Source organism: Vidua chalybeata, chromosome 6, assembly GCF_026979565.1.
Source record: "Vidua chalybeata isolate OUT-0048 chromosome 6, bVidCha1 merged haplotype, whole genome shotgun sequence".
Classification (NCBI taxonomy): domain Eukaryota; kingdom Metazoa; phylum Chordata; class Aves; order Passeriformes; family Viduidae; genus Vidua; species Vidua chalybeata.
In genome coordinates, this window is record NC_071535.1 from 14483189 (window position 1) to 14511007 (window position 27819).

The 27819-nt window shown below is 42.3% G+C and overlaps 2 protein-coding genes, 1 long non-coding RNA gene and 1 other non-coding gene across 6 annotated transcripts in view; 2 read left to right on the forward strand and 2 right to left on the reverse strand.

The window, feature by feature from the left end:
- LOC128789538 (protein TUNAR) overlaps positions 1 to 7836 on the reverse strand; it is a 161809-nt gene extending 153973 nt beyond the window's left edge. For all 3 annotated transcript variants that reach the window (XM_053945639.1, XM_053945638.1, XM_053945644.1), the window contains exon 1: positions 7425 to 7836. The gene's annotated coding sequence lies outside the window, so the exon portion shown is untranslated. The remainder of the gene's footprint in view (positions 1 to 7424) is intronic.
- Positions 7837 to 12915: 5079 nt separating this feature from the next.
- GLRX5 (glutaredoxin 5) lies at positions 12916 to 20507 on the reverse strand. Its single transcript, XM_053946417.1, has 2 exons — positions 20192 to 20507; positions 12916 to 14310 (listed from the first exon to the last, which is right to left on the reverse strand). Exons 1-2 carry the CDS (start codon positions 20490 to 20492, stop codon positions 14132 to 14134), a joined length of 480 nt encoding a protein of 159 aa, XP_053802392.1. The 5' UTR covers positions 20493 to 20507; the 3' UTR covers positions 12916 to 14131.
- A 70-nt stretch (positions 20508 to 20577) lies between these two features.
- Positions 20578 to 26234, forward strand: LOC128790005 (uncharacterized). Its single transcript, XR_008431606.1, has 2 exons — positions 20578 to 21793; positions 23466 to 26234. It is a non-coding gene; the product is annotated as an uncharacterized LOC128790005 (long non-coding RNA).
- On the forward strand, positions 22889 to 23162 carry LOC128790342 (small Cajal body-specific RNA 13). The gene has a single exon (XR_008431709.1). It is a non-coding gene; the product is annotated as a small Cajal body-specific RNA 13 (non-coding RNA).
- Positions 26235 to 27819: the final 1585 nt, after the last annotated feature.

Below are 27819 nucleotides of genomic sequence, written 5' to 3' on the forward strand. Positions count from 1 at the left end.
TAGTGTTAGCTCATTGTTTAAAAAAATTAGGTTAAGTAATTGATATAAGGGGAACAGAACCTGAGCCCTGGAGGAAGCATCTCGAGCAGAGTCATTAACAAAGCTTAAAGAGTTTCACAGTTCCTGCTCTGGCATCATGACCACAGCCCCTGTACAAACTGATATAAAGGGTCAGGGTCTCCTCCTGTCTGCTCTGCCCGAATTACAAGCAGAGGAGAAATGTAAATGCCTCTTGGAATTTCATCAGAAAGCATATGGACTTGTGTTATCATGGTAATAAAAGGTTATTCACATTTGCTGAGCTCCAGTGGGACATATCGACAAAAGCAGCATGTTTGGAACAGTGTATTTTCTCAACAGCTACACCAGACTCTGGATGCTCTGAGCTGTGCTTCAATGTGGTAAAGAAAATAAGTACTTTGAGTTCAAACTCAGTATCATTCAACTGTCTGTTTATAAAGAAATGGCAGGAGATGTTTAAAATATGAATGCAAGGACAGGCTCTTTAATCTCATGAACCAATCTAGAGTTAAGTGAGTGAATCGCTCATCTGCTCAGTGAACTAATAAGAGGAGAAAATCAACTCTGAGAAACCAATTATAGTTCAACACCACTATCCTCCAGGATGTGATCTCAAAGTCAAGTAAGTTTCTAGAAATCAATCTCTGGGACTCGCTGGGAAAGTTCTGTCCGCCAGAATAGAGTAAACTGTTTCCAGAAGGTCTAAATGGACACATCCAAATCAAAAAAGCAAGATGGCAACATAGCATGGTCGACTAAAAGCGGACATATAAAAACCAGGAGTTAAAATTACAGTGGTCAAATTAGATTTAGCATTTGAAATTCCAATCAAAGCAGGACAGTGAACAGAATGAAGTATTAACCCCACTACACTACATTGAAACATGGATTTGGTTACCTAATAAACCTCAAGGTTTATTTATGAGAGGTTCCTGTCATATTCTCAGGATACCAGCTCCTAGTACTCTTTAGAAAATATGTTGTAGGGCATCATCGTGCACTCTTTATGATCTCCACAAGAAAAAATAATAGTGTCAGATAATAATCTAGAGGGGGCTCAGATACAGTGTCCTATTTGGGACTGCATCATTTTGTGCTGAACTTAGAGACTGCCCTCCCTGGTGGAATACATCAAAGCAGAAAGGACTTTAAACAGTCAGGGCTCAGTGCTCATAGTCCCTGAAGTCCTTGAAGTAAGAAGATCCCTCTGAAAGAGAGAGGCTGTATTTCATCCTCTGTGCCAGTTACTATATAAACTACCATGGCCCTTTGCCTGGATTTGGAAGCCCCAGGCCTGATTTTCAAAGAGACCAAGCATCTAAAGTTCCAGCTGGACTCAGCAGTTCAGGAAAACAAACTCACAATAGCTGACCAGACAAAATGATATGCCTCTTCTGAGAAAAATTTGATTTAATTTTCTTTTAACTTTGGCTTCTCCAAACAGAAGACTATACAGTAAATTATCCTCAACATGAGATTTGAAGTTACACTCTCCTATTACAGCTTTTTTGTGAGGTAAAAAATGAAAAACAACTTGTCCACCAGACTAAAGACACTTTAGCCTTGGGGGAAGGGGACAGGAAGAAAAAAAAATAACCACAAACTATGTAGCTACAATTTGCTTTATGCAGGCAGGATGATCAGGAAACATCTTTCTGCTAGGTGGAGCCCAGATGAACAGTTACAACTTGGACATCTTAGAGGAGTTCACAAGATGTTAACAATAATTAACACAAAGCTTTTCCCCAAGACTGTATCTATAATCTCTGTTTCCTACTCCATCATCCTGCAACTGAGGACAATTTCCTTTGTCTTAATGATGAATAAAGTGGTTTTGAGAACTGCTTTGGGCAGCCATCACTGAGATCTTATTGTTTTATCTAGCCCAAAGTAGTTTTGGGTAAGGGAAGAAATGTCAGAGCTGTCTGCTATTCTGCTGATGTAGAAATAACAAGATCACTGCATGTTGGTCTGAGTCTCAGACATGAAAACCAGCTCAAAGAAGCATTTGCTGATGGCATTGATGTGCAAGTGGCTCAGGATTTTTGTAGGGTCTTAAGTTCTCTTGAGCTTTGACAGTTATGGGTGTTTTCATAAATGGAAAGAAAGGACCCAAACCTACCGACCCTGAAGCGTTAGCCATTCAACTCTATTGTGGATCTTGTGGAAAAGCCCACAAGCCTGTATATCAGCAAACTGTCACATCAAGCAGCTGAATTACTGTGTGTTGACATGAGCCACAGCATCCCATGGCATCAGAGAGAGGAGAGTTTTCTTGCAGAAAAGAGCATTGTAAAAGCTGAGCAGTGGGACCCTCGGGACTGTTGGGGAACTGAGTGAATCAGCCATGCTGCTCTGCTCCATGCTGCCGTGGCAAAACTGACTTTGCATCTAAATTAGCTAATTTAAAAGTGTCCTGGGCACCTCTGCACTATCCTTTCCTCCCTTATGTGACTGCATAAGAAAATTTAAAGGAAAAGGCAAAACACACTCTTTCTAAAATCTACAGCCTAGTTTATCATCCATAAATACAGCACTTCAGGCATTTCCTGGCTGATGCTGTTCCCCACTGAATACCCAGCAAATCCTAGAACTGCTGTATACTAGAGGTTATTAATGTGAAAATAATTGCACAGAACAGACCAAAGAGAAAAACAGCAGGGTTATTCCAGACGCCTTTAAATTTTTTTTTTGTTATAATTTTTGTTACTATAAATCAATATTTCCTAATCAGCAGAGCACATTGTGATGGTGAGCTGTACAAATCTCAAGAATGAGGCACAGCATCTTGTGCCTTCTAATTAGTTCTGCTGGCATAATTGACTCTGGCTGGGCACCAGAGCTGGTACAGCTGTGAGCTGACAAGGCTGTGAGGAGGCAGGAGCAGGTATAGAAGAAGATGAGCAACAGCAGCATCACACACCTGTGAGAGTGAGGCAAGGAAGGGGAGACCCTAGGACCGAGGGAAGAATACATAGAAAAGATCAGAAGAAATAGAGAAGGACTGACAGGCAAAAACAAATGAGAAAGAAGGAGGTAATAGTTCTGTAAAAAAGCAAAGAATCTCTGGTTGAAGTTGATGAAAACTGTATATTTGTATTAACAAAGGTTCTGAACATGAAATACTTGTTAAAAATTTGGTAGTTGGTTGTTTGGGTTTTTTTAAGCTATTGCACAAAATCCTACTGAATTTTTTTTCATGGTGACACGGTCAGTTTGTCAACCTTCACTGATAGAATAGAAGCAGAGAAATACCTTTGGAGCAGGATGTGGGAACAAATAACACAATAAGAAGTCCACAAATGGTTCCAATTTTCATAAAATTAAGACAGGAAAAAACTGTGTTTTTAAGGGTAAAGGTATGGATTCTTATGGATTCCCTCTAAGGGAAAAGATATAGATTTTCCTCTCAGTGCATCCGGAGTATTCTCTATAAACATACAGGGTTGTTGTTAAACAGTGTTGACATTGATATTGTATCTAATTAATTCATGCATAGCATTTGGAGGGAAAATTAATACATTCCCTCTTATTTCTTCTTCTGAAATGAGATGCTTTGTCATATTCATTTTCTGTTTTGCTATAACCAAATTCCTTCTTTAATTTTTTTAAATAGTACTAGACCTGCTTCTAGTGAGTGACAGTAGTAGAAAACATTCTGCCAGCTAGCCCCTGCCTTTACCTAACAATTTGGAGAGTCTTTTTTGCTCATATTTTTTGTTCATATTTGTTCAAATTTTTGTTCATATTTTTCTTTCCCCATGAATGCCTTCACCACAAAGATGCTACCTTGGTGCTACCCACAGGAAGAGCTTCCCACCACAGCTGCCACTGATGCTCCTCAGCTCCTCGTTTCTGGACTCCTGCAGTTCCCACAGCAACCTCTCCATCCTCTGTAGGACTTAAAATTTAAAAGCAGTGTGTAACCTTGCTCACCAGTGTTCACCTTTTCAGACCTGTGAGCCTGACAGACACACAGAAACAACCTCTGCTCAGCTTTCTCAGAGGCTGGAAATGGGTCACTCATCCTCTCATTGGTTTCTCACCTCCCAGGATAGCTGAAAGCAGGGCTTGGCATCACATGAGTGAGATAAAACTGTTATAGAGCAGGAACAAGTCATGGGCCTGATGCAGCATGGAGATGTCAAGGGTGGTCAGGGTTCCTTTGGACATGCAGCCCAGCATAGTCTCATCAGACAAGAGATCTGCAGCAAGCTCACCTCTCTTTGTTTCACAGTATCCTGCCTAGGTCCTTTGAGGTTGATCTAAATTACAGTGGTTCCTTCTTATTTGCCCATTGTGAGCATGTCCCTGTTGGAGTTAAAACAGATTAATGATGAGGCATGACTCTTTCCTGCAGAAACTTTGCTCTTTAGATACTATAATTTTTCTTTTTTTTTTTTTCCCTACTTTATATTCTGTCTTCAACCAGCTTATAAAACAGAAGTGTATATCTGGGTATAGAGAGTGTGTGCTTTCTCAAAGTATCTCAATCCTGTTTTCAACTCTGGGTACAACTGTTACCTTCCACTTCTCCAGCAAAATAGCTGTTTTTAATTAAGGAAGGCATATTTTTGCTGCAATTCAGCTATTTCATACTAAGCTGCTTCAAAACTTTTCAATATACCATCTGGAGCTGATGATTTGCTGCTTTTTAAATTATCGATTTGTTCCAGCTCTTCCTTCTGACACATCTTGATTACCAGAAAGGAGCAAGTCCCAGTAGGTATCACTCTGATATTCTGTGTGCTGAAGAGCACTGCAAAGAAATCATTTAGATTCTCAGCAATGTCCTTATCTTTAATTTCTGCCTTTAATTTTCGGTGATCCAATTTCTGAACTAGCAGTTAATTATTCCAACTCTTCTGACTGACACACCTGAAGCACTCTTATTTTATAATTTTAATATTTTGCAGTGCACCATACTTCGTTTTAATTTCCCTTTCATCTAGTCTTTACATTAATTAATAAACCAATGTATCAGAAAACGAAGGTTAGATTTTCAGATTTGGAAGGGTTCCCTGACACTCAGTTGTACTGATTTCCTCTTTCTTTGCCCAGTATTACTGTTGTTGGCAACATAAATGCCCTCCAGACTCTATTATTGTTCTTAAGTGGAATTCATGGCATCTTCCTCTACTCTTCCCTCAGGAGCTTTTGTGACAAATCCTCTCAACACAACCAAAACCCACATGCTCTGAAATTTCAGACACTTTTTTTGTACTTATTTCCCACTAAGCTACAGGACTGTATTACATTAATATAATATAATATAATATAATATAATATAATATAATATAATATAATATAATATAATATAATATAATATAATATAATATAATATATAATATAATATAATATAATATAATATATAATATAATATAATATAATATAATAGCAGCTACAGATGCAATCTTGTCTTGAAGTCCTTCCTGCATATTGATTAAGAACCAAAAATCAGGATATCAGGATGTAGGCACCTAAATAAGGTGCCATTTTAATCTGAAATTTCATACTGACTTAAAGCTCTGGCCCAAGCTGGGAAAACAGTCACCTAGCCCTTTTTTAATACTTTCCAAAGGCAGTAATTGGACAGTACCTGGCAAACCTGGGGTGTGTAATCCATACCAGTAGCAACATGGTGTTGGAAACTGCTTGTCCACAACAGTGGAGTGATTAGAGTACCTCCAGACATGGAAAGACTACATGGCAGGGAGGTCAAGCCATCATTGCCCACCTCAAATGAAGCACTCGGCCACCTAGCAGGGAACTAGAGGGGAAGAGGGCACACCTTTCCACTTGTTGGGACAGGATTTCTGGCTCAAAAAGAACTGCAATGCTTCTGGGGTGAAAGGAGGCCTGACACTATAACTTGGTGGTTTGGGGTCTCAGAGCACTCAAACTCTTGGGTTTGAGTCAGTGTGCTGATCCTAAGCACTTCATCTTATCCATGAGCACAGTGCAAAATGGTCCCTAAAACAAAGTGTGTAACTTACTGTCTGGTGCCTCCTGAGACTCTTCTTCAATATGTAGGAAGAGTTTATCTTTCTGAGACAGAGATGTTAGGGACGATGTTAAAGTTGTGGCCTGAGCCCTGAGCCACCTCCTGCTCAGAGTATTCACTCCTCAGGCCCAAGGAACATCCAGCTCCTGCCTGAAAACTTGACAGTTGTTTGGCAGAGTGAGCTGAATTGTACCTCAAGTCCACATGAAAAGCAAAGAAATTTGAACAGGCTTGCTTTGGGCTTGGTAAACTCCTTCCTGAATTGCTGTTCTTTAGTATTTTCTCCTGGTTTCCTTCTGCTGACACACCTAAACATGGCTGGACAGCAGATTGCTTTCCTACCCAGCTCATGCCAAAATATTACTCATGTAGCAAAAGCCCCCACAAAATGTCAGCTAAGCTTTAAATCATTCATTGTTAAGAAAAAAAAAAAAAAAAAAAGGGATAAAATAGATCCTACCACTGGCTATTGAATTGCTGTTAATGATTTAAAAAGAGAGGATGAAAATACAGCACAACAGACAGTCCTCAAATCCTTACACCACTGGCCTCCCCAGTGGTTCTACTCCAAAGGAGGTTAGGCCATCCTTTCTCTGATGGCTCTTTCCTCGCCAGCCACTTCACCTCCACCACTGGCCATGCTCACTTCAGCCACAGAGAAATGGGTGCAATAAACTCAAAATGGCTCACTCACAGCTCAATGGTGGCTGCAATCAGGGAGGCCTTGTAACCCACCCGGATACCTGTAGGAGGTTTGCTTTTGGCCGCTCTGCCTGCATGTAGAAAGATCTTATTTTGGTTATACCCATTCAGATAAAAAAGATCTCAGGCTGAAAAACTGGGGAATTAGATTTATACCACATATAAAAACCCTGGTCACTGCCTGGTTACACATGCAGACATACTCAGAGACAGAAGCCCTCCTGCAACTGGGAAAAGGCCTTTGATGTTCCCTTCCATTAAATATTCCTCAAGTACCCAGTCTGGTGACTTCATGTTGCTACAGCTACTCCCAGGGTATCCACTAACCTGTTCCAGTTCCTGCTGATCTTTTCTGGCCAGGTTTGACATGAGAGAACCAAATGACATGAGAGGATGCTCATAAAACAGTACATCGACAGAAAATGCCACCATGACCCTCTGACCTCTTGCTCTGCTGAGACACTCTGGACCGAAAGAACCCCAGATTTCCCTTTGCCACCTCCAATCTTCCCACCCTGAACCGCCCGCAGACCTTCGCACCCACAGGGCCCACAGGTGCCCAGGTGCCGCGGGAGGCGGGTGCTCCGTGTGCCGACACACGGCCGAGGGTGCCCGGGAGCTGCGCGCCGCTCGCCCCTCGCCCGCCCCGCGTCGCCCCGGGCGCGCCCTCGCCGAGCTGGGCCGCCCTGGCGCTTACCTTGGCCAGGCACGTGTGCGCGGGACGGGCCGCCCGAGGATGGCGCAGGGAAGCCGGCAGGGAAGCCGGCAGGGAAGCCGGCAGGAAAGCCGGCAGAGAAGCCGGCGGGCGGCGGGTCCCCGAGGAGCCCTGGAGCGGGCGTGCTGCTCCCCACGCGAGGCGGGAGGCTGCGGGCGCCCGGCTGGGGCACAGCGCTGCTCAGGCGGTGGCTCCGGTGAGGGCAGTGAGCTGTGAAGCTGCTCCCCGCCTCGGCGTTACCATCTCGCCAGCCACGCAGTCCCGGCGAAAAGCATCGCCTTCAAGCACTGCCGTCATCTCCACCGAGGGCGCAGGGGTGGCTGGCCGGGAACGGCATCGCGGTACGCGCCTGGTTAACACCGGCACCTTCTTCTCCCAAAAGAAAACGAGGACCCCAAAGAGTAAAATGCAACACAGATGGAAAACAGGGAGGACCGCATTGAAAGATGCTTCTGGGTCAGGGCTGTGCCGTTTCCCCGGTCCAACAGCACCATCTCCTGGGTGCCTCAGTCGCTCGCCCGGCTGCCGGCAGCTCAGCCCAGAGCATCTCCCCGGGAAGACCCTCCATAGCTTTCCTCTGCCATCAACGTGTTTAGTTTATTTGCTTTCCTTTCAGACGCTATCAATATTCTTGCAATTGTTTCCTTTCACATCCTATTGCTTGTCTCTCATGAAGTATCACAGATGGATGAGTAAACAAATTAAATACTGAAGAATACTAGAATCTGTATATTTTAATTCAGCAGTACAATGCATTCTTGAATACCAGCCCTAAATCTACTCTTTTCCTGAGCTGTGAAGGTTTAAATATGTATCCGGCCTTCATGGAGCACATCCTCTTTGAAGTAATCAAAAAGTGCTGCTTCTCACAACATACCTATCTTTTCTTCAGGGAAAAAAAAATTACTTGAAGAGCTGTTTAGAATTTAGACAAGTGAAATTATGGAAAAGAGTAGAAATGGTAGATTTCATAGTATTACCATTCAATGGGGAAATCCCATCTAACAAGTAGTATTTCAAAGATACTCCTTGTAGTGTGTATTTGAAAGTTCTAAAATGCTTGTTTAGATACGCCCTGTAAAAGCATGTGGTTTTCACTCACTTGATCATAGGTTTTAGACTAAAGGCTCCAAAACTTTATTCTCTCTGTAGCTATTATCATACAAGTAACAAATAACTTCTGTATTTCAGTTTTCATTAGTCTACAAAGTGAAGATTTGTTTCACTGTTTTGAGGCTAAATTGTACATAAAATCCTTCGCACTTTGAAGGCTGTGCTTATATAAGCCAAAAAAGTTTAAGTCAATTTTTTTTTTTTTAAATTCAATGCTCCAAAGGCCCTTTTAACTTAATTTACTGTTAAATGCCTGGCAAAATTTTACAGAAGCTCACCTTTAAAAGATTCTAAGTAGGTCCCTCATTAAAGTTTTAAGTTAGGAGGGACAATATGTAACTATAAATACAGACATACATGCCTGTACCTGTGCAGGAGCAGTCTTGTGTTTTTTTATATAAAACTGTTGCAACAGTGAAAAGAAAAAAGTAATTTTCCCTGTTGTTTGCTAAATTAACTGCTTTTAGTGGCAAAGTTGTTTCAAAATTCTTATTGAACTTGGCCTTTGGAGTCTTCTTAGGTAATTATAAACCATAACCACCTGCACCTTAAAGAGTTTTGTTTCTTCTTGAAAGGGGAGTATAAGCCAGCAGCCTGCTCTTCTGGCAGCATTTCTATAGTCCAATTAAGATGTAATCCTCAAAATTGGGAAGATGCAAATGCTTGTTGATTACATACAGCACTGTGCAGTCATCTCAGTTACACTCTATGACTACCATGGATTTCATGGAGTACCATGGTGTTTTGAACTAAAACCCTTTGCTCCTGACCTACTCCCTTACTTCCAGAAAAACAAGGCGTAACCAGAAGCTGAATGATTGGAAAAAAAATGTTGAAAATAAAACCTGAATCCACTTAGCCATTTTAGTCCTGTTTTCTATGTAAATAAAATCTGCTTTCCCTGGGAGATTCCAGGAAAGGCCTCAAGTAGTTAAATCACTGAGGCCATGATCAGGTCACATCAGAGACAACATTACTTTGACAGAGCTATTAAATGAAAAAAGCAGCATCCCAAAGAAAAAGCCCAAACCAGATAATGAACCACAGCCCTTTACAGAGCAGTGTGTTCATCTCAACTCTTTCAGCCAAAAAGCAAGCTTGACCTACCACCCAGTACCATTAACAATCCAAACCCTTTCCATGCTCCTTACCTTTCCTGTCTTTCCACCTTTGCTCACAGATTCCTTAACTTACAGATGACATGCATCTTGTAACTAATGAGTGTTTTTTTCTTCCACAGTCCTGTAATATGGATATTGAACAACCTGTGTAAGAAGATCTGGTTTCTGCAGAAGGGACGTGCAAATCAGATTAGACAGGAATTTATTGATCAGGCTGCCAGCTCTGCTTTTTAATATTGCCCTTCTTAGATGCAGGCACTGCCAGGGTCTTACTGGGATTCTTAGTGACAGCTCAGGAGAGATTTTCTTTGGTACAATTCTTCGATTTCATGTTCTCAAGCTTGGTTGTTTTCCATGCACTTTGCTGGTATTGACAGACTCCCAGAAAACTCCTGCCAAAGATTTCTAGCCTACTTTTTAAAGAGAACCAGAGAACTCAGTGAGAACATGAAAATAAGCCTACATGCTTGTCAGACCTAAAATAAAGGCACTTAAGTATTTCAGGGCAATTAGATGGTAAAAAGTTATTTTTTCAGAGCAGACAAGCAATGAAGAATATTGACTATGTCCAAACACTTGGTAGCAAAATTAAGGCAAGTCATTAGGGCTGAGAAACACACTTGCCATGTAACCCGTTAATATGCCCTGAGCTGTTAACAGGAAAACAACTTTTGTGGTAATTGATTTTAATGCTCCCAACACAAAATTAGCAGCACAATAGCAAGTGTTTGCAACCTGCTTCCTTCTGCTCCTCACCAGGACCAGTTCAAGAAGACCAAAGAAACCTTATATCCCACTTTGGTAAAGGTTTAAGACAGTAGATAGTTTTGGAATATGAACAATCTCATTTCCCTAAACCAAAGAACCTTGTTTCATACCAAAGAAGTATGAAATGCTAGCAAATAGAAAAGATTATCTTAATGTATGATCTGGTGGATAGGTTGGTCCACTCAGTTCAGCCTTTTAGCACAGCAGCAACACCAAGGGCATCCTCAGAATAAAATGTAAATAATTACAGTAATGGTTTCCAGTTTGGCAAACACTCATACTACAACCTTACAATAGAATAGCAAGCCCACATAAGTTTACATGCATTCACAAGTATCTCACTGTAAGCTCTCAGCAGGGCAATCCAACTAAGATGGATCCAGCAGCATCTCACCAGAGAAGCAGGCAGCCAGAATTCCTGCCTGGCACAACACACAAGAACACAAAGAGCAGGAATGGGACTGGCAGCTCCACACACCCAACCTTGATCCATAGAAGCCCTGCAAATGGCAGTGCTCCTGCACAGCCCTGCCACCTACCCTATCCTTACCACAGCAGACCCAGCTTGAGACCAAGCGGTTTTGCGTCTCTCTTCACCAAAGATGGCAAGGGCAGGTCCCCATTTTTGCTCTTGGCTGTCCTCAGCAACTTCAGGCGGCCTGCCCAAGGCATGCTCTTGACCACTGTTACCTCTTCAGTCTTCACTCTATGGCAGAGGAACCCAGGAAGAACAAGGAGCTGTAGCAGCTCCCCCATCCCCTCCCTCACCTCCTGTGACAAGCTGCTCCTCCTGGGGATAAAAAAAGTCACCTTTTCTTCTGCAGAACCTCTTACATCCCCCTGACCAAGGATTCCTCATGGATCCTTCCAGCTGGCACCAGGCCCCCAGTATTAGCTCAGCACACTCACTGGTAGTTACCCTAAACACCAGTATGGGGTGTCTACCAGTGCCCATGCCTGAGAGCATGAGAAAAGCAGGTGTAAATCTCTCCTCAAGAGAGGCATGTTTGTTTTTTTTTTAAAAAAAAAAAAAAAAAAAAAAAAAAAAAAAAAAAAAAAAAAAAATCAGTTTATCTGTAGCATCCCTTTGGGATTGGAAGCATATGTGCACTTTTGCCTCTAGTTTGAGGGACAGTAGAAGATAATGAGCAGAGTGCACAATACTGCCCATCTTCTAAAACGATCCCCTAGAACTAGTTTCTTGGGGAAAACACTGTCAACAATATAAAGCTCTTTGTGAGCATCTGAAGCTTACAATTTAAGATGGTAATTTTTTTATTGCAGCTGGTTTAACATGATCATTTTCCTAAATGTAGAACAACTGCTCATGCACATATTGGCTGGAAATGTACGGCTTGCACAGGAACGCAGGCAGAAGTCCTCATTTCATTCCCCACTGTGGCTTTGTCATGAAATCACTGTTGATTTACTTGCTCAATAACACGTTCCAGTCAGGTAGAGATTGATATAAACACTACAATGTATGTTATGCAAAGGTTTAATCAAGTAATTAAAATCCAAAGAGGGGAAGAAAGTAGAAAAAGCAGAAAAACTTCCATGGTTTTTCAAAGCAGGAACTCATGCTGGGAGAAAAAATTTGCTGCATAAAGACTACCTGACAATGCTGAAGTTCCCTTTATGTTAAATTGCTGGCAGATATTACTGAAAAATATTCAGCTTGTGCAGAAAACTAGAGAGCTATGAAACAGCAAATTTGGGGGATTCTTTTTTTAATATTTAGTAGTCAGACTAAGAGTTAACTATTGAAGCAGAAAATAATTAAATTTTCTTCATTACCTTTTTGTTTAGTGGGTACATTCAATAGGTCAATGCAATAGCCAAAGACTTTTGAAATTTACTTCTCTTTCTAAACATTGTTTTACATTCAGAATGGCAAAAACTACTTGTGATTAGCCATAAGAAAGTTCATTTAATCTGAATTCAAATGCTTAGAACAAACCTTCATTGATACCTTAAGCTCTGCATGATGTGATGTGGCACATGAACAGAAAAAATCTTGCACTCACACCTCTGTGCCTTACAGGCACAAGTGACTGCCCCAAGTGGAACTTCCTCCTACACAGTGGTCATACAGTGACCTCCACAGACCTGCTGTGGGGACCAAGTGAGTACACACAACACACACACTGTATCTAATCCTGCTGACCCTGACTGCATTACAACTATGCAGTAAGCTTACTGTTACCAGTTTGGCAAATGCTGTGCAGAATGTTCCAGTATAGTTTCTCCACTGCTTGCTCAAGTGGGCAGGAGAGATTTAGAATCAGAACTTGCATCAAATCTCTCCTGTCTACAGGTTTCAGTCCTGTTCTCGTCTTTCACTGACCATTTATAATTTCTTCTTTCTCCAGAACACATTTTATATCCCATGCAGTGGAAAACATCTCAGGCTTCAAATTAAAAGTAGCATCAGTTTCATTAGACATTTAAAATAAAGAGCAACTACTGTAGACAATCAACATAAAACACAGTTTATTTCCAACCATTTGCCTAATTCACATGCAGACTGGTTTGTATTAATGACACTGCATTTAAACATAGCTTTGTTAGCTTTTAACCTTAGTAGTATTGCTATAGAGCTCAAGCTACACTGGTTAATATAATTTGTTTTCATTTGGAGAAATGTGGTTAGGTAGGTACTGAACACTTCAGAGACTTTCCACAAAGAAGTATTTATCCATTCTGTAACCTTTCTGCTGCACTCATCTTACCCACATGAACATTTAATCTGTAAATCCATGTTTGAAGACTATATTCTCCTGAGCACATCAGTCAGGAGAAAACACTTGGAAACACAACAAATATAAAAAGATAACAAGGAAATAATATAAGATTACAGAAATAACTGAAGTATTCTCCTGTACTATTTCAAGCTAGAATACTGAAGCCTTAAATAATTCCCACATTTTAGCACTGACACAGAACTGCCATACACGAAGTATATAAGCATGAGGAAAAGCTGTTTTGCAAGAGGTAGAAAAGGTTTTATAAAATATTTAGGCACAATTCTTCGCAGTTTTAAAAGCCATCAGAAAGTTACAAAGTAATAATGACCACTATACATGTAATTGTACAAGTTCTGTTTATTTTCACCCTTCAGAATGAAAGTTTATTTCATGCACTCTCATATAATCTTTTTTCTCCTATATTGTTGGAAAACTGTTTTTCTCCTATATTGTATGCGACTACACAGGTTTTACAGGCTCTCAGGAAGTCTTATCACCAGAAGTTAAACAGAAAAACAGATGCACTATTACTTAATACTTTTTCAAGAGAAGCAAGGGAATGCAAATGCTGTTTGTCTAGGTTCATGTATCAAAGAACAGAGAATCACACATAAAATCCATAAAAATATTACTAGTTATTTTGGTTTACTCCCACCTCAATGAAGAAGAGAGCTTTTAGAAGTGAACTTTTTTAAAACACAAATTTTCACAAACGTTTGCTTTACAGTGCAGTGGTTATACTCAAATTTTCACAATACCCATAAATCAAAATACCAAGATCACTACATTTACCATGAGCTAAGAGACATTCACTTAGTGTCAGTTCAAACAGACGCTTTCCTTGACCTAAAGTATATAAGGCTTTATGGGCAACAAGTTCTTATCAATTTGCTTTATTCCTGTCTCAGCTTTTTTTTTTTTTTTTTTTTTTTTGCTCATTTTACTTCTTCTCTTGGTCTTTTTCTGCATCCAGAAGCGCTGAACGGATTCCTAGTTTCTTCAGCTCTTCTACAAGATCTCCATTCTGATGCATCTGGAGGAGTATATCACAGCCACCAACAAATTCACCATTGAGGTACACTTGTGGGATGGTAGGCCAGTTGGAGTAGTTTTTTATTCCTGAATAAGAAAAAAAAAATTATTAGACGTTTCCCCTCTTTCCTAATAGAATGGTATTTTAAAAGGAATACATTGCTTCTACCTGACTCTACCACTGGTATTCCAATTTCTTTCCCATAAAGGCAAAAAGATATATGTGTAACAGGAGCACTATCAGAAAAAAAAACCTGTGTTAGAGTTAGGTTTGTTTCTCACCCCAACTCAAAGATGTGGACTGAAAGATACAGAGTCAGCTCCTATACTGACTTCAAGCAGGAACTGGAAAAACACCACAACTCTTTTTACTCCCAACAAGAAAACATGACTCTTTCAATCAATTACAGAAATGAGAAGTATTGAAAAATACTGAGAACTGTTTACTTTCTGTTATATTTCCCAGAGGGACTTTAAAATATTTTATACTCTTACTGAACTCATACAGTTACACTTATTCCTGCAATTTCAACTGCAAGATACATTTGCCCCTGTAGAGGCCTTATGAATTTCAAATTGCTTTATCTTTCAGTGCCAGACCTTACAGCACATGGGAGGGGCACAAAGGCTGAAATCTCTTTAAAAGTGCTCATTTAACAAAACACAGCTCAAGTCACAATTATGAAGTACAGAATTAAAGTTTAAAACTATACTTCACAGAAGGCAAATATAAGACCACCCAAAAATACAAACTGATCAGCTGATACACACTGAAACCAGCTTGCACTTAGACATCACAAGAACACAAGAATCTTTGTATCTAATTTGCCACTTTTTAAATGACCCTTCACAAAAAGCCATTATTTCTGTAGCAGAGGAACTAGCTAAAACCTACTGCCACCTATTTTTATAACACAACCACAAGCATTTGAGTAGATGACAAGTTTTAATTTCAATATTTTTATGTATTTTCAACATGCAGTGCCTGGAATTTTTCCAACAAAAGCATGAAAGCCCATATAGCAAACTTAAGCCTATAGAGACACCTTTTCAGAACATCAGAGCCCACTCACCTTGGAAGCCAACCCCCTACCAACAAACAGTAAACCTGAATACCTGATAGCATAAAATAACTTGTTTTCTCCTTAGAAAGCATTTTAGTCTCTGGAGACTAAAAAGGCAAAACCCAAAATACTCAAGGTAAAAAAATTACCATGTGAGGAAATTATGCTTGCTTTATTGGAACTTAAACTACTTTCTTTTTTAATAAATATGTATAAGTGGGAAAATATACAGTGGGATTGTTACTTTTATGTAAAAAAGATGCAATATAGCTAATAATTCCCCTTAGCAAAATATAACATGCTTTAAAAATCCACTAAAATAACAGCAACTTAGAAAAAAAGATTGTTTTGACTAAGTGTTCCTAACCATCACATATGTCAGCTAAGAGATTTTATTCTGACTTCAGATTTGTGCATTTGTAAGCCCAAAACAGGAAGTTTAGCATATAAATCAAGGCCAAAGGGAACCCATAACATCTTACCTCCATTATCATGACTTGTAATTTCTTCCTTAGTTTGCAGAACTTTTAAGCTTTGACGTCAACTTGCACTTAGCAATACTTTTCTTAAATGCTCTTTGGCCTTTGAGTACTCCAAACTGCTTAAACTGCCCTAAATATCTTTTAACCCACCAACGTTTCAATGAAAAACTGTGTTATTAAGACATGCCTAAGGATGACCCTGGTCAAAGAGCCACTGCAGATATGAAATAAGGCTCATTTTCCTAAGATACTGCAATGCTAAACATGAACTGAGAACCAAGGGCTCTGCATAATAAACCTTCTGCTAATGAGCATTCCAAGGTAATATTTACACCAATAATTCTTTCACAGAAATATTTTCTTCAAGGACCCAACTGCACACACATACAAGCACTGATAGTACTCTCAAGGACCTATCCAGCTTCAGATAAAAATAAGAATACCATCAAACTCATTTGCTCTGTGTGCTGCATTTCACGTGCTAGACAAGCTGCTTTAAATGCCTCAGTGCTGAGGCTCTCCCAGGTCACAAACCCAACACTCCCTCCACGGGGCACCCAAGCCTCAGCCCAGGGCAGCAGCTACTGACACTGCTGCAGTGGTGTTACCACAAGTTAGCCTGGGCTGCTCATGCTGCACTCGGGTGCACGTTTGTGATGATTCTTTTGGACATCCCCAAGGATCTCCATCCCCCTCTCTGCAGACTGGCTCCTTGCTGTACTTCAGAGGCTACAGCTGCTGCTCTGGACCACTGTTTACTGTGGAAAAACACACTCCACAGGTCAGGGCTGCAGTCTGACAGCTCTGGTAGCACATTTAATGTAACTGTGAAACCAGGATCGGTGCAAAGAGCTACTGAAACGGGTACCCAGCACACTCCCACCCCTCTCCCCAGCTCCAATTACCAATCCTCAGCCTCTCTTGGCAGCATTAGCACCAATGAAGGATGATGGGCCACATCAAAGAACTGAATCAAGCAACACTCATTCCTGCTCCACCATACTTGCTCCAGAAAAGCAACACATTTTCATGGATATCACAGAATCATTAAGGCTGGAAAAGACCTCTAAGATCATCAAATCCAACTGTTAATTCCACAATATCATTTACCAGTAAACCATACCCCCAAGTGTCATAGCCACATGCCTTTGAAACACTTCCAGGGATGGAGATTCCAACACTTCCCCGTGCAGCCTATTCCAAAGCCTGAGTACCATTACCACTGATACAAGCTTTTCTGAGGGAAGGCTAGCCAAGGGTGGGAGAAAGGATCAAGAATAACTGCTAGCAGCAGATAATGTAGACACAGCAATGAAAATAATCTGAGGATGAACTATCCCAACAGTTTAAACCACCAATTTTCTAGTATGTAATCCCAAACACCTCTGCCTCAGTGACTAGAACCAGTCTAACACTGTCCATCAACTGAGAGCCAACTTAGCAAAACCTGAATTGCCATGGAGCCCAAGAGAGTGCCAAGGTCTTTTAGACCAGCTTTGATAAGGAAGGATTTGTGTCAGGGAAATGTATCTTCAGCTCAAGTTCAGATAGATCACATGAAGTACCAATAACTGTAGTTTTGGTACTGTAGTTTTTGGTAGGAGATCTGAGTTTTAAGGTAAAGATGCAAGCAGGGGAGTTGTTTTACGTTTACAGCTTGCCATATTTTAGCACAGTGTATGTTTCACCAGGTGAAATATAACTAGCTAAAAATAAGGTGTTTCAACAGATACAGGCAAGAAACCAACAAGCAATTCAGACATGCCTGAATTACCCTTTCTCCAACAGCCCGCCCCTACTACAAATGTAGAAGCACACATACATTCAAACATTGAAGTTAGGTTCAGGTGAACACAAAGCTGGTGGCCAGCTCTCATACAGTGATCTCCTTGCAGATCACTCTTTTGCTGGTGTACTTGATACTTCCACAGCTAAACGTTCCACACTCCCTCACTAGTCCCCAAGCAGTGCAGATTAGGTTCACAGAGAGAGCCTAGGAAAGGCTCACATGCTGTATATCTAAATGTTTGGCACTCGAGGCCAGATCCTGGCCTTCAGGCAGTCACTGCTGAAATACAGTTGGCAACTTAGACAATTACAACTTTGAGCAGCCCTGTCCTCTCCTCCCCGTGTCAGAGATTGCCACGCACAGAAGCAGGCACATCCTGGCTTTTTAGGGTGCAGTAGGTAATACAGTTGAAACAGTACAAGAATTCTGCTGTGGCTGTGTCATTCTCCAACTCTTCAAAGCTCCGTTCTTTATGCTGGCTCTGGCACTCAGCTCACTGTACAAACTGCTGCTTCAACTTGCAGGCCCAGTGATCCAGTGAATAAAATGAGCTGGCTCTCTGCACAGTTGGACAGGTGCCAAAGCTGGTACATGGAAAGGGCCAGAGCAACTCCTTTAAGCACCTGAGAACCAGCAGGATATTGTGCAAGGATACACTCCATAACTGCATTCTATGTAGCTTAGATACTGGAGGGCTTGATCAAGACTAATTTCAATTTAAAGCTCTGGTAGCTAGGAGGCCAATAACCTCTCTCATTACCTAGCAGAAGCCTGAGTTCATGTGGAGGAAAAATTTAATTTACATCGAAAGAAAATACTATCTATTCACATGGTCAACTGCTCAGAGACTATAACTTATAAAGGCACTGCCCAATCAGAAGCTCATGAAAGCCCCCTCAACCAAAAGTGAAATTCTGATGGTCTGATTTTGTTTCCTCCTTTTTAGTTTATGAGTGGTGAGAAGAGATAAAAGTTTCTTCTAGTAAACTGTACAATTAATAAATTTAGATATGTAAACAAAGTTTAGAAAATTACCATGATTTGTTCACTTGCAAAGGCAGAGGAAGATTTACTTGAACATAATCAACCTTCATTAACAAAAGGTGTCCTTACACAGAAATTCCAGTATCTAAGCTTTTATACCATACCAGCTATTATAGTTGTGAATTGAAAAGCAAACAAGGACTGGAAAATCAGCCTTTTAGCTAAGAGCTAAAGAAAAACTGAGTCAGATTACACCAAAAACAAAGGCGAACAAAGTCACCTGATACATGCCAGCATGTGGCTTTACAGCACATTTTAGTGTCTTGTGGGCAAGAACTGTTAATGCCACACACATACAAGACTAATTACTTGACTATGTACTTGCAAGTGGTTTTTTGTTTTAAAACTTTCTCAAATAACCACATAAAACCTCAACAATCAGCTATGCTCATTGAAGACAGAAAGATGAAAAGCATTACCAGAACAGATTACTAGCTTTCCACAACTGGAAAAGAAAAACCTTTTATAGAATAACTACCACTTGTGCAGTAATGGTGAAACTATTACTAAGTATTTGTTGTGCAAATGATTAGCATAAATTTGTACTTTATTAAGAGAATCCCAGCAGGCAATACCAGCTGGGAATCAAGTAGTACAAGTCCAAGTCATATATGAAATTTCACCATACTGTTCACAAGGAAGACAAAACCTGACAATGAAGTATTTCAGGGGTCTTTAATGCAGCTCTCTATCTCTGAACCAGGCAAGGCAGTGTGGCACAAAGAGCCCGATCTCCAATCATCACCCTGCACATAACAACTGCACCCTGCTGATAACTGAGACCTCTTGAACACGAGGAGGGTCACAAAAACCAAACCAGGGAGTTTGGGCAGCAACCTCAATGGCACATCTCTGTGATACACTTCTGGTTCTAACACCCAAACAGAATTACAAAATTAATTAACATAGAAAAAAACCTCTGAGATCATCGAGTCCAACCCATGACAATACGATCTTGTCAACTAGACCATAGCACTATGTGCCAAGTCCAGTCTTTCCTTAAACATCTCCAGTTTCGGTGACTCCAACACCTCCCTGGGCAGCCCATCCCAATGCCTAATCACCCTTTCTGTGAAGAAATTCCTTAGTATCCAACCTAAAGCTCCTCTGGCATAACTTACAACTGTCCTCTCGTCATGTCGCTTGTCGCCTGGGAGAAGAGGCCGATCCCCACCTGGCTACAGCCTCCGTTCGTGCATTGTGGAGAGTAATAAGGCCGCCCGTACCATGCACCACGGCACTCCTCCGGGTTAAACACCGCCAAACTCCCTCAGCCGCTCCTCACAGGACACGGGCTGCAGACCCTTCCCCAGCTCCACTGCCCTTCTCCCCACGATGCTGACCTCGTTAAAAGATAACAGAGCCCTAGCCAGCCCACCCAACAAAGCAAGAAGAGGCAAGTTACAGGTGGGACAAGCGGGCAGGGGCCGCTCCCACAGTGCCCGAGGTCAGGGGCGTTAAGACAAGCCCGACCTCCCGAGGGCCCTTCCCACAAGGGAACCGGCCCCGGCTCTGCTCCCCACCGGGAGCCGGCTTAGGCTGCCACAGGCCCCGGGGAGGCGGCACCCAGAGGTGACCCCGGCGCTGACCTTGGCGGAGGTCGGGGTCCTGCAGCACGTCGTGGGCGCGGTAATCCTCCACGCCGTGCAGCCGCAGGATCTGCACCACGGCGTTGCTGAAGCCGCAGAGCGGCTGCGCCGGGCTGCCCTTCATGAACACCACCACCGGGTGCTCCCGCACCAGCCGCTCCACCGCCTCCCGCGACCCCGAGCCGCCGCCGCTCTCAGCCCCGCCGCCGTCCCCGGCCGCCTGGCTGAGCGGGCGCCCGGCCCGGCCCCGCAGAGCGGCGGCGGCTCCGATCCGCCACGCCGCCCGCACCGCCGCGCTCATCGCCCCGCCGCCGGCACCGCCGCACCGCGCCCGCACCGCCCGCCCATTGGCGCACGGCGCGACGGGCCGCCGGAGAGCTCCCTCCGCATAGGCGCAGGCAACCGCCAATCAGCAGCCACGGCCAATAGCGCTGGGATACAGGGGGACTTGTCCCGCCCAGCAACCCTGAGGCGGCTCCGCTTTCCTAGTGGAGGGAACAGAGCGGCTGCGGCTGCATTGGGAGAGCGACCTGTCAATCCAACATGGACGGATTAATCCCGCCCTCCCGCGGACGCGATTGGCCAGCCGGCCCCGGGGCGGGGCTCTTCTCGGGATGCTCGGGGGCGATTGGCGCGAGGTTCCTTCCGTTTCCGGGTAGCGGCCGCACGCGTGAGGCGCTGCTGGTCCGCCCGCCCGGGCCCTGCGCCATCGCCGCGATGGACGGGCCGCGCTTCCCCTCCGCGGGATGGACGGGCCGCGCTCCCCCTCCCGCGCCCCCACCGTCGGCTCCGCGGGGAGCGCTGAGCAGCATGGCGGGGAGGCGTTGCTGGGCGGCCGCTGCTGTGCTCAGCCTCTCCCTTCGGGCCTGGGGGCTCTCGAAGACCCGCGGGCCGTGCCGGTGCCGCCGGCCCTCGGGCGGGGTTCTAGGTTTTATCTCGCTGGCCCTTTGGTGGTGCAGGCGGTGGTGGAGCTCCCTCGGGCCAGGGCTGGCTAAGGGTCGAGGCGGATCCCCGAGAAGGGGCTGATGGAGCCGGGCTGCGCTAAAGCGCGCTCAGGTGGCAGCGGGGAGGCCGCTCTCGGACGAGCAGCGCCGTTCAGTCGGCGCCTTCTGTCCTCGTAGGCGGCGGAGGCTGTATGTGGGCAGCTGGCAAACTGCTGCATGGGTCTGTCTCCTTCCTGGCTTTGGCTGTGTCTGGGGACCGATTTGGCTGCGTTCGGTTTCCCGGGTTTGGTTAATTTTTGGTGGGATAAAGCAGGCGGTTTGACCCTGAGAAAGTAGCGGTGCTTTGCGTGCTCGGATTTGGTGCTGAGAGGGGAGACCCGAGTAGTTTTTGCACAGCTTGACCTGTCACCCGAGCAGCTGGCAGGGGTGGCAGCGGGTTGGAAAAATGGGAGCACGATTGGGCTGGCTGTCTGAGCAAAAGAATGGTTCAGTCGATGCTGGAGCAAGGACAGAAGTGCCTAATGTTAGCCAGAGAAGTGCTGGATTTGGAACGCGTCCTGTGCAGCCAGCTTTGCTCACTCTCCTGGGCAGATGCCGAATTCTTTCCAAGAACTTGGCGCAGAGCGTGGCGGTCTCCTAAAGCAGCAGGGCCTATCCTGTAAGTAGAAGAAAATCTTGACGAGTTTTCCTCTGTACTAAAATACAGTCTCACGAAAAATAAGTCACAGTGCATTTTGAGTGCTAATTTATATTGCAGTTGTAGCATCTGGACTTTTAGTATATTAATGACCATCTGTCTTATTTTTATTTGTAAGGAAAAGAACTTTTACTATCCAATTTTGTTCTTGTGAGAGCTTTGCAGACCAGCTTGTTTTCAGCATTCAGAAGAGTGCTTGCCTAATTCTTGTTTTTTGTGGAATCCAGATGATGCCTGAGTGACAACTTTGTTTTAATTTTTTTGAAGCCACCCTCAGGATCGCTTCTGTTGCCTTTTATTTAAATTTGTTAAGAACATATTCTGAAGGGAATCGTTGCAAACTTGCCCTTTGTCATCCCACGTGAATAGGTTATGAATAAGTACGGTGTTGCTGCAGTATTTAAAAGTAGATGTATTTATGAGGAAACACTTTTAATCTGAATTCATATGTTGTGTTGCTGATTAACACCATGTATTTTGTGAGTTAGTATGTTTTGCTTTCAACAAAACATCGCAAGCCAGGCTCAGCCATGGTGATCAAGCCACAGAGGAGTGTTTGCTTTCTGTGGTTTATATGTTGTGATTAACATGGTGAAGGTTGTGAAGTATGAAAAAAAATATGTCCTGTTTGTGCTAGATGGAACTAAGTAACTTATGCAGAGCAAAAGTATGCTTTCCTATTTGTTGGACTGTTTCAATATACAAAGACATAACAAGTTTTAAATGTAATATCCCAAGGGGTCTCTTTTGTTATTTTAATCCAATATAAAGACTCCTGCCACTTTTAGATCCTGTGGAGTCAAAGTGGAATTAAATAAAAATTGATTGGCAAAAAAGGTATCTTTTTATTCTTAAAGACAACTGGGTGTTTTCTTTCAACGAAATATTAGGCTAAGAACAGAATACTGTGGTATTTGCCTTCCTGAATTTTGTCCTTGCTATTTCTACAAAGGGTTCACTAAAAATAAGTAACATAAAGACATCAGACCCAAGTGTAATAAACCCTTGTGACTATATATTCTTTTAGAAATCACGTAGCCACAGCTGTAGTTTAATCCTCTGTAGTCTAAGAGGTGCCCTTGGTTGTTGGTACCCTGGGCACACCAGGCTTGCAGAGAGAGCAGCAGCGTGAGGAAGCCGAGGCATGGCTGTCAGAGCGCAGCAGCAGCATGCGCAATATTCCTCCGACACGTGCCACTCTGTTGCCACGGAGGTAATGACTGTTCCCGTGTCATTATTGATCTGTCAACAGTAAGAGGAATTTTGCAGTCTGATATTGTTTAGCAAATAAGAGTAACGTCTGCTGAACACTGAAAAAACTGCTATAAAATGCTGGAAAGCTGCTCAGAAATCTTGTGTACTAGGTTAAACAGAAGTACTGAATTTGTAGTTACTGTGGTTTTATGAGATTGGCCTATGAGATATTAAGCTTAACAGAATGCTTTTTAATAAAATATTTAGTATGGTCAAATACTTTTGGATTATGCAATATGCAGCACTCAATTAGAGGGTAAACACTTTTACCTACTGATAAGACTTAGAACAATTTGTCCATGTACACTCTAGAAACAGATAATTATGTCACCAGGTCCCGTCTTCTATTAGTCTAAGTGAAACTTCTTATGTTTTCCAGATAATGATTTAAATCATCTGTTCAGAAGAAGCATTAATGGAACTTGCATAAGAATCCTGACATTTTGCTGATGTTCCTGTTAGAAGACCTATCACCTCATTTTGAAATAAAGCATTAATAAAAGCACCACTATTCAAACTGCAGGGTTTAAATGCTCAGAGTCAGTCATAAACTGGGTTAACTTCAGGCATTCTGCTGCAGAACAGAATTATGATTTATAAATTTGTGGTTTGTTCTCACATGGTGTACAAGGAGATGGACATACAAGAATGATACTGTCAGCAAATAGGTTTTTATTTCTTTTTAAAAAGGGGAGGGCTAAGTTAGCTAGTGAGAAAGAAAAGTCTCATTTCAGCTTATCAGAACAGGACATGCCTTCATGTTCAAGTCCGATATTTCTGCGTCATTCTGAGTTGTGATAGTGACTGAAAATGAAGTTCCTTGTTGTGCCCTAACAATTGAGCTCTATTTAGGTGGGGGTTTTTTGTTCATTGAAGTTTTTAAGTGGGATATCTTGAGCTCCAGCTATTTTGCATGCCATGTAAATAATCTCAGCATACCATCATAGTCACATATGGCAGCACCAACACATCCTCAGTTTTGAGAGCATTATGAATGTTTAAAATGTCCTTGCAATTCTGGGCTGCTTAAATCGTGAACACTGAAAACACATCTGTAAAATGTTCCTGGTTATTTTGGAAATGTGCTAGTTTTAAAAAATTGTGCAACAAACAGCAGAAACATAGAAATGCTGTGGGGGTTTTACAGGGAAACTGACGTTTTGAAATCTGAACTGTACCTAACTTCCTGTTTTGGGTCTAACCTGGAGATTTATAAGCAAGTTAGTTTCTGAACTGGATAGGTAATTAAATAATATCCATGGATTGATGGCATATTCCTAAGAGAGTGTTTGCATTAGCCGTAAAATACAACATTCCATTTCATAAATGAGAGAGGTGAAGAATATTTACAAAGTGACCTGTATCAATTTAACTAATGGGGATAAACGTGACCTAAGGCAGTTTTTTTCATTTAAACCATGTAAAGATACCCTTTGACAGAGAGGGTTCATGGTAATGATCCAAGGAGAAATGTCTGAGCCCCACATTTAACAAATAGAACAGAAGGTCATGTTCAGGCTTGAATGTGGACCTTTAAATGAGGCACTCTTTAGACTTCATTACTTCTTAATGGCACTGATAGCACTGTGTGCCTCTTTGCACTGAGCTTTGTGAGTTGTGACACTATCTTGAAGCAGGGACAAGTAGTATGACCTCTGTATTAGAGGAGCAGATTTATTCTTTGGGGTAAGCAAGCTGCTTGCAACTGTTCTGGCATATGAAAATCTGTTAGATCCTTGTTTCAGATTTGCAGATGGTAGTAGTTCTTGAGTCTTTCAATATTACAGAGGAAGCATAATTTTATACGTATCTATTTCCATGCAGAACTAAGAAATACTGCTTCTAATGACAACACCTCTGGCCTCTTTTCATCCAGGAGTTAGGAGTGCTAAAATCTTTGATGAGCCTTAGAAAAAGATGGGGCAAGCTCAAGAAAAAAAAAAAAAAAAAGATCTGCCAAATATAAAGACACCATTATGGTATTAAGTCCTGGGCCATAGAAGGCTAGGTGTCACAGCATATGCCGCAGTGGAGACAGCCTTGATATACAGAGTGTCACCATACAATTTCATAAAGCTCCAACCCAAACAGAGTAACACCATACCACTTTAGAAGGCTTCAAGCATCTGCTCGTACAGAGTAACATCATACCACCTCAGAAGGCTGCAAGTGTCTGCTCATCTTGTTCCTTAGTCCAACTTTTTATAGCCTTCATGCACTGTGCCTGTGTGCCCTCTGTTCCCTTTGGCGGTTGGTCAGTGCACCTGGGCACTCCATGGCTCATGGCTTTCAGTGCTGCTCACAGCTGTACCCACTGGGGATGAGGCTTGGCTGCAGCCCCACTCCCAATTACCACAAACTGTTCCTACAGCTAGGGAGTGGGATTGGAACTATGTGCATGTCCTGTTCTTTGCTTCCTGTGCTCACTTTTGTCCAGTGTCACAGAAACGGTCTTGGTCTCTGGTATGGTAATTTGTACAGCTGTAATTTACTTAAAGTGCTGGAAGTGTCTTGACCTTTAGTGAGGCTGGGAAAACGCCAGGGCACTCATTGCCTGTAAGAAAAATTCTTGTGCCCCAGTTAAGGTTTGCCATAATGCTCTGTCACAGCAGTGGTGACAGGGGTGTTTTCACTGGTTCCCTTTATTTTAAAAACGTGCAGGTGCAGTGAGGCACAAGAGCATCGCAATTATCGTGCGTGTCGTGACCACGAGGGGGCCCCGGCAGCTTCGGTCTGGCTGAGCCCGGAGTTACACACTGGTACACAGTGGTACAGGGGCAGGGCTGATTGCTTGGTGTGTCAGTGGTTACATCCCTTCTTGTTCAGCACTTCTGAATTACCTCTTCTATATATTTATTTTTTTTTATTACAGTATTTTGCTATATAATTTTGAGAAATGCATCTTGTTACAAAAACTCAACACTAGCCATTTGTTCTCCTCTGTGGCAGAAGACAGTACCAAGCATGTCATCCATCACATGTGAGTTTTCATCTGTATGAACGATTTCCCCAAGTAGAAGTTCAAGAGTTTTGCACACATCACTGTTTCTAAAGTAGAAGGAATCGGTGTGAAGAATTGTAATGATAAGGTTTTTTGTATATCTTATTGGTACTACAATATTTCAATAAACATTTTTCTTTCTCTGCACACCCTTTATTCTTTCATTTTTTTTCTAGGAGTGTGTGTTTGTGAAATCAGTACCAGCTTTGAACTTGCTGTGCTTTAAATCCCTGCCTGCTGACCACAGATACTGATGTCATGTGTATGTTAGAAGTGTCCATGAGTACAGTAAGAACATATTATTACTTGGTTGGCAAAGTTTTTATGTGATGTGAAAAAAATCAGACCCAAACATGTAGCAGAAACTTAAAATGGAAGAGGAGGAGTGGGTGGGTTGGGCATACTTGCATTTGTAATGTGTGGACTCAAAGATGAACAGAGTCAAAGTATCTCTTGGTGGGAGGTAAAAATGCAAATTCTTAAAGGGGAGCCCAGAAACTTGAATTTTTAGATTGCTGCAGTTAATTAAAAAAAAAAAAAAAAAAACTTGTAAAACAAGAAATAACAATATACAGATGAGGGAGGTTTGGGTTTTTTTTTTTGGTGCTCTAAAAGGTTTTTATTCCCTTTTTTTGAAGTATGTGTATATTTTGAAAATCTGACTTTTCAAAGGATACTTCCAAATGCTGCATATAGATACAGTGATTTTCATTACTCTCACTGTGCACATGCAGTGGTTTTATAACTGCATCACACGAACAGGTTTTTTTGGGGGACAGTTATTAACTATGTGCTTTAGAGGGCAAGCAGTTCTTTCACAGAACAGGCAGCTTCTCCACAAATGCAAGCATATGCGTCTTTCTTAAATTTCCTTTAAAATAATTGCATGCTTTCTAATGCTTCCCTTTAAGTTAATTTCTTGCAATTCAGTGATTGAAGTTTCCATCCTACAGTACTTGAAGTGTTTCCTTTTAAGTTCATAGTAGCCTTCTTCCCTTGCTAATATCCATGGCAGCTGAGATTGCTCCCCAGCCTCGACATAGCTAGCAACTTGCAGGATAAAGAACTTGGCCCTGAAAGTTGTGTGTCATTTAATTGTAGCAGTTATTGGGCTTGTATAAAGGCCTGCTTTATAATCAGCCTGACTTCATTTTAAACAGAAAAACAAAGGCATTTTCAGCCTGAGAAAAAACTCTGAGTTTCAGAACAATCACTTTCCTTGTCACAGTGATGCTCAGATCACTCTGAATCATCCTTGGACTCTCTTTCTTATCAGTAGCCCTTTTGCTCTTTGTTCACATACTACTTTTCCATCCTTGCTAGTCCTGGGAGACAGGAGGAGACAAAAGTATACCCTCACAGCTGCTTTCTGTCACTGTACTTTAGTTTGAGACAATCAGAGTAAGTAGATCTGTGCTCTTTCTTAGTTTCATGCTTGACTGCTGTGGTGAATGATTTAAGGTCTATGTGCCATGGAAGGAGGAAAGTAAAACTAAAGACTTCCTAGATTGACAGCCCTTTAAACACTGGCATACAACAGTTTGGTGCAGGATCTTTCCCATCCCTTAAAAGACTGGATCTAAACAAATTGTTCTACAAACCTATCATGTCTAGGAAAAAGGGGACTAATAATGGTGAAAGTGTAGCTCCAGACTACTGAGTCTGAGGGAAATCAGTATAACAAAACTGTTTGTGGTGGGAAGGGAAACAAGGAATAATTGTAATTATGGAA

Bases quoted from the DNA above. Each gene is read 5' to 3' on its own strand.
- GLRX5 (XM_053946417.1), bottom strand. From the start codon at position 20,492: ATGAGCGCGGCGGTGCGGGCGGCGTGGCGGATCGGAGCCGCCGCCGCT. The intron at 14,311-20,191 runs GTCAGCGCCGGG...TTTCTTATTCAG, and splicing joins GGACCCCGACCTCCGCCAAG to GAATAAAAAACTACTCCAAC.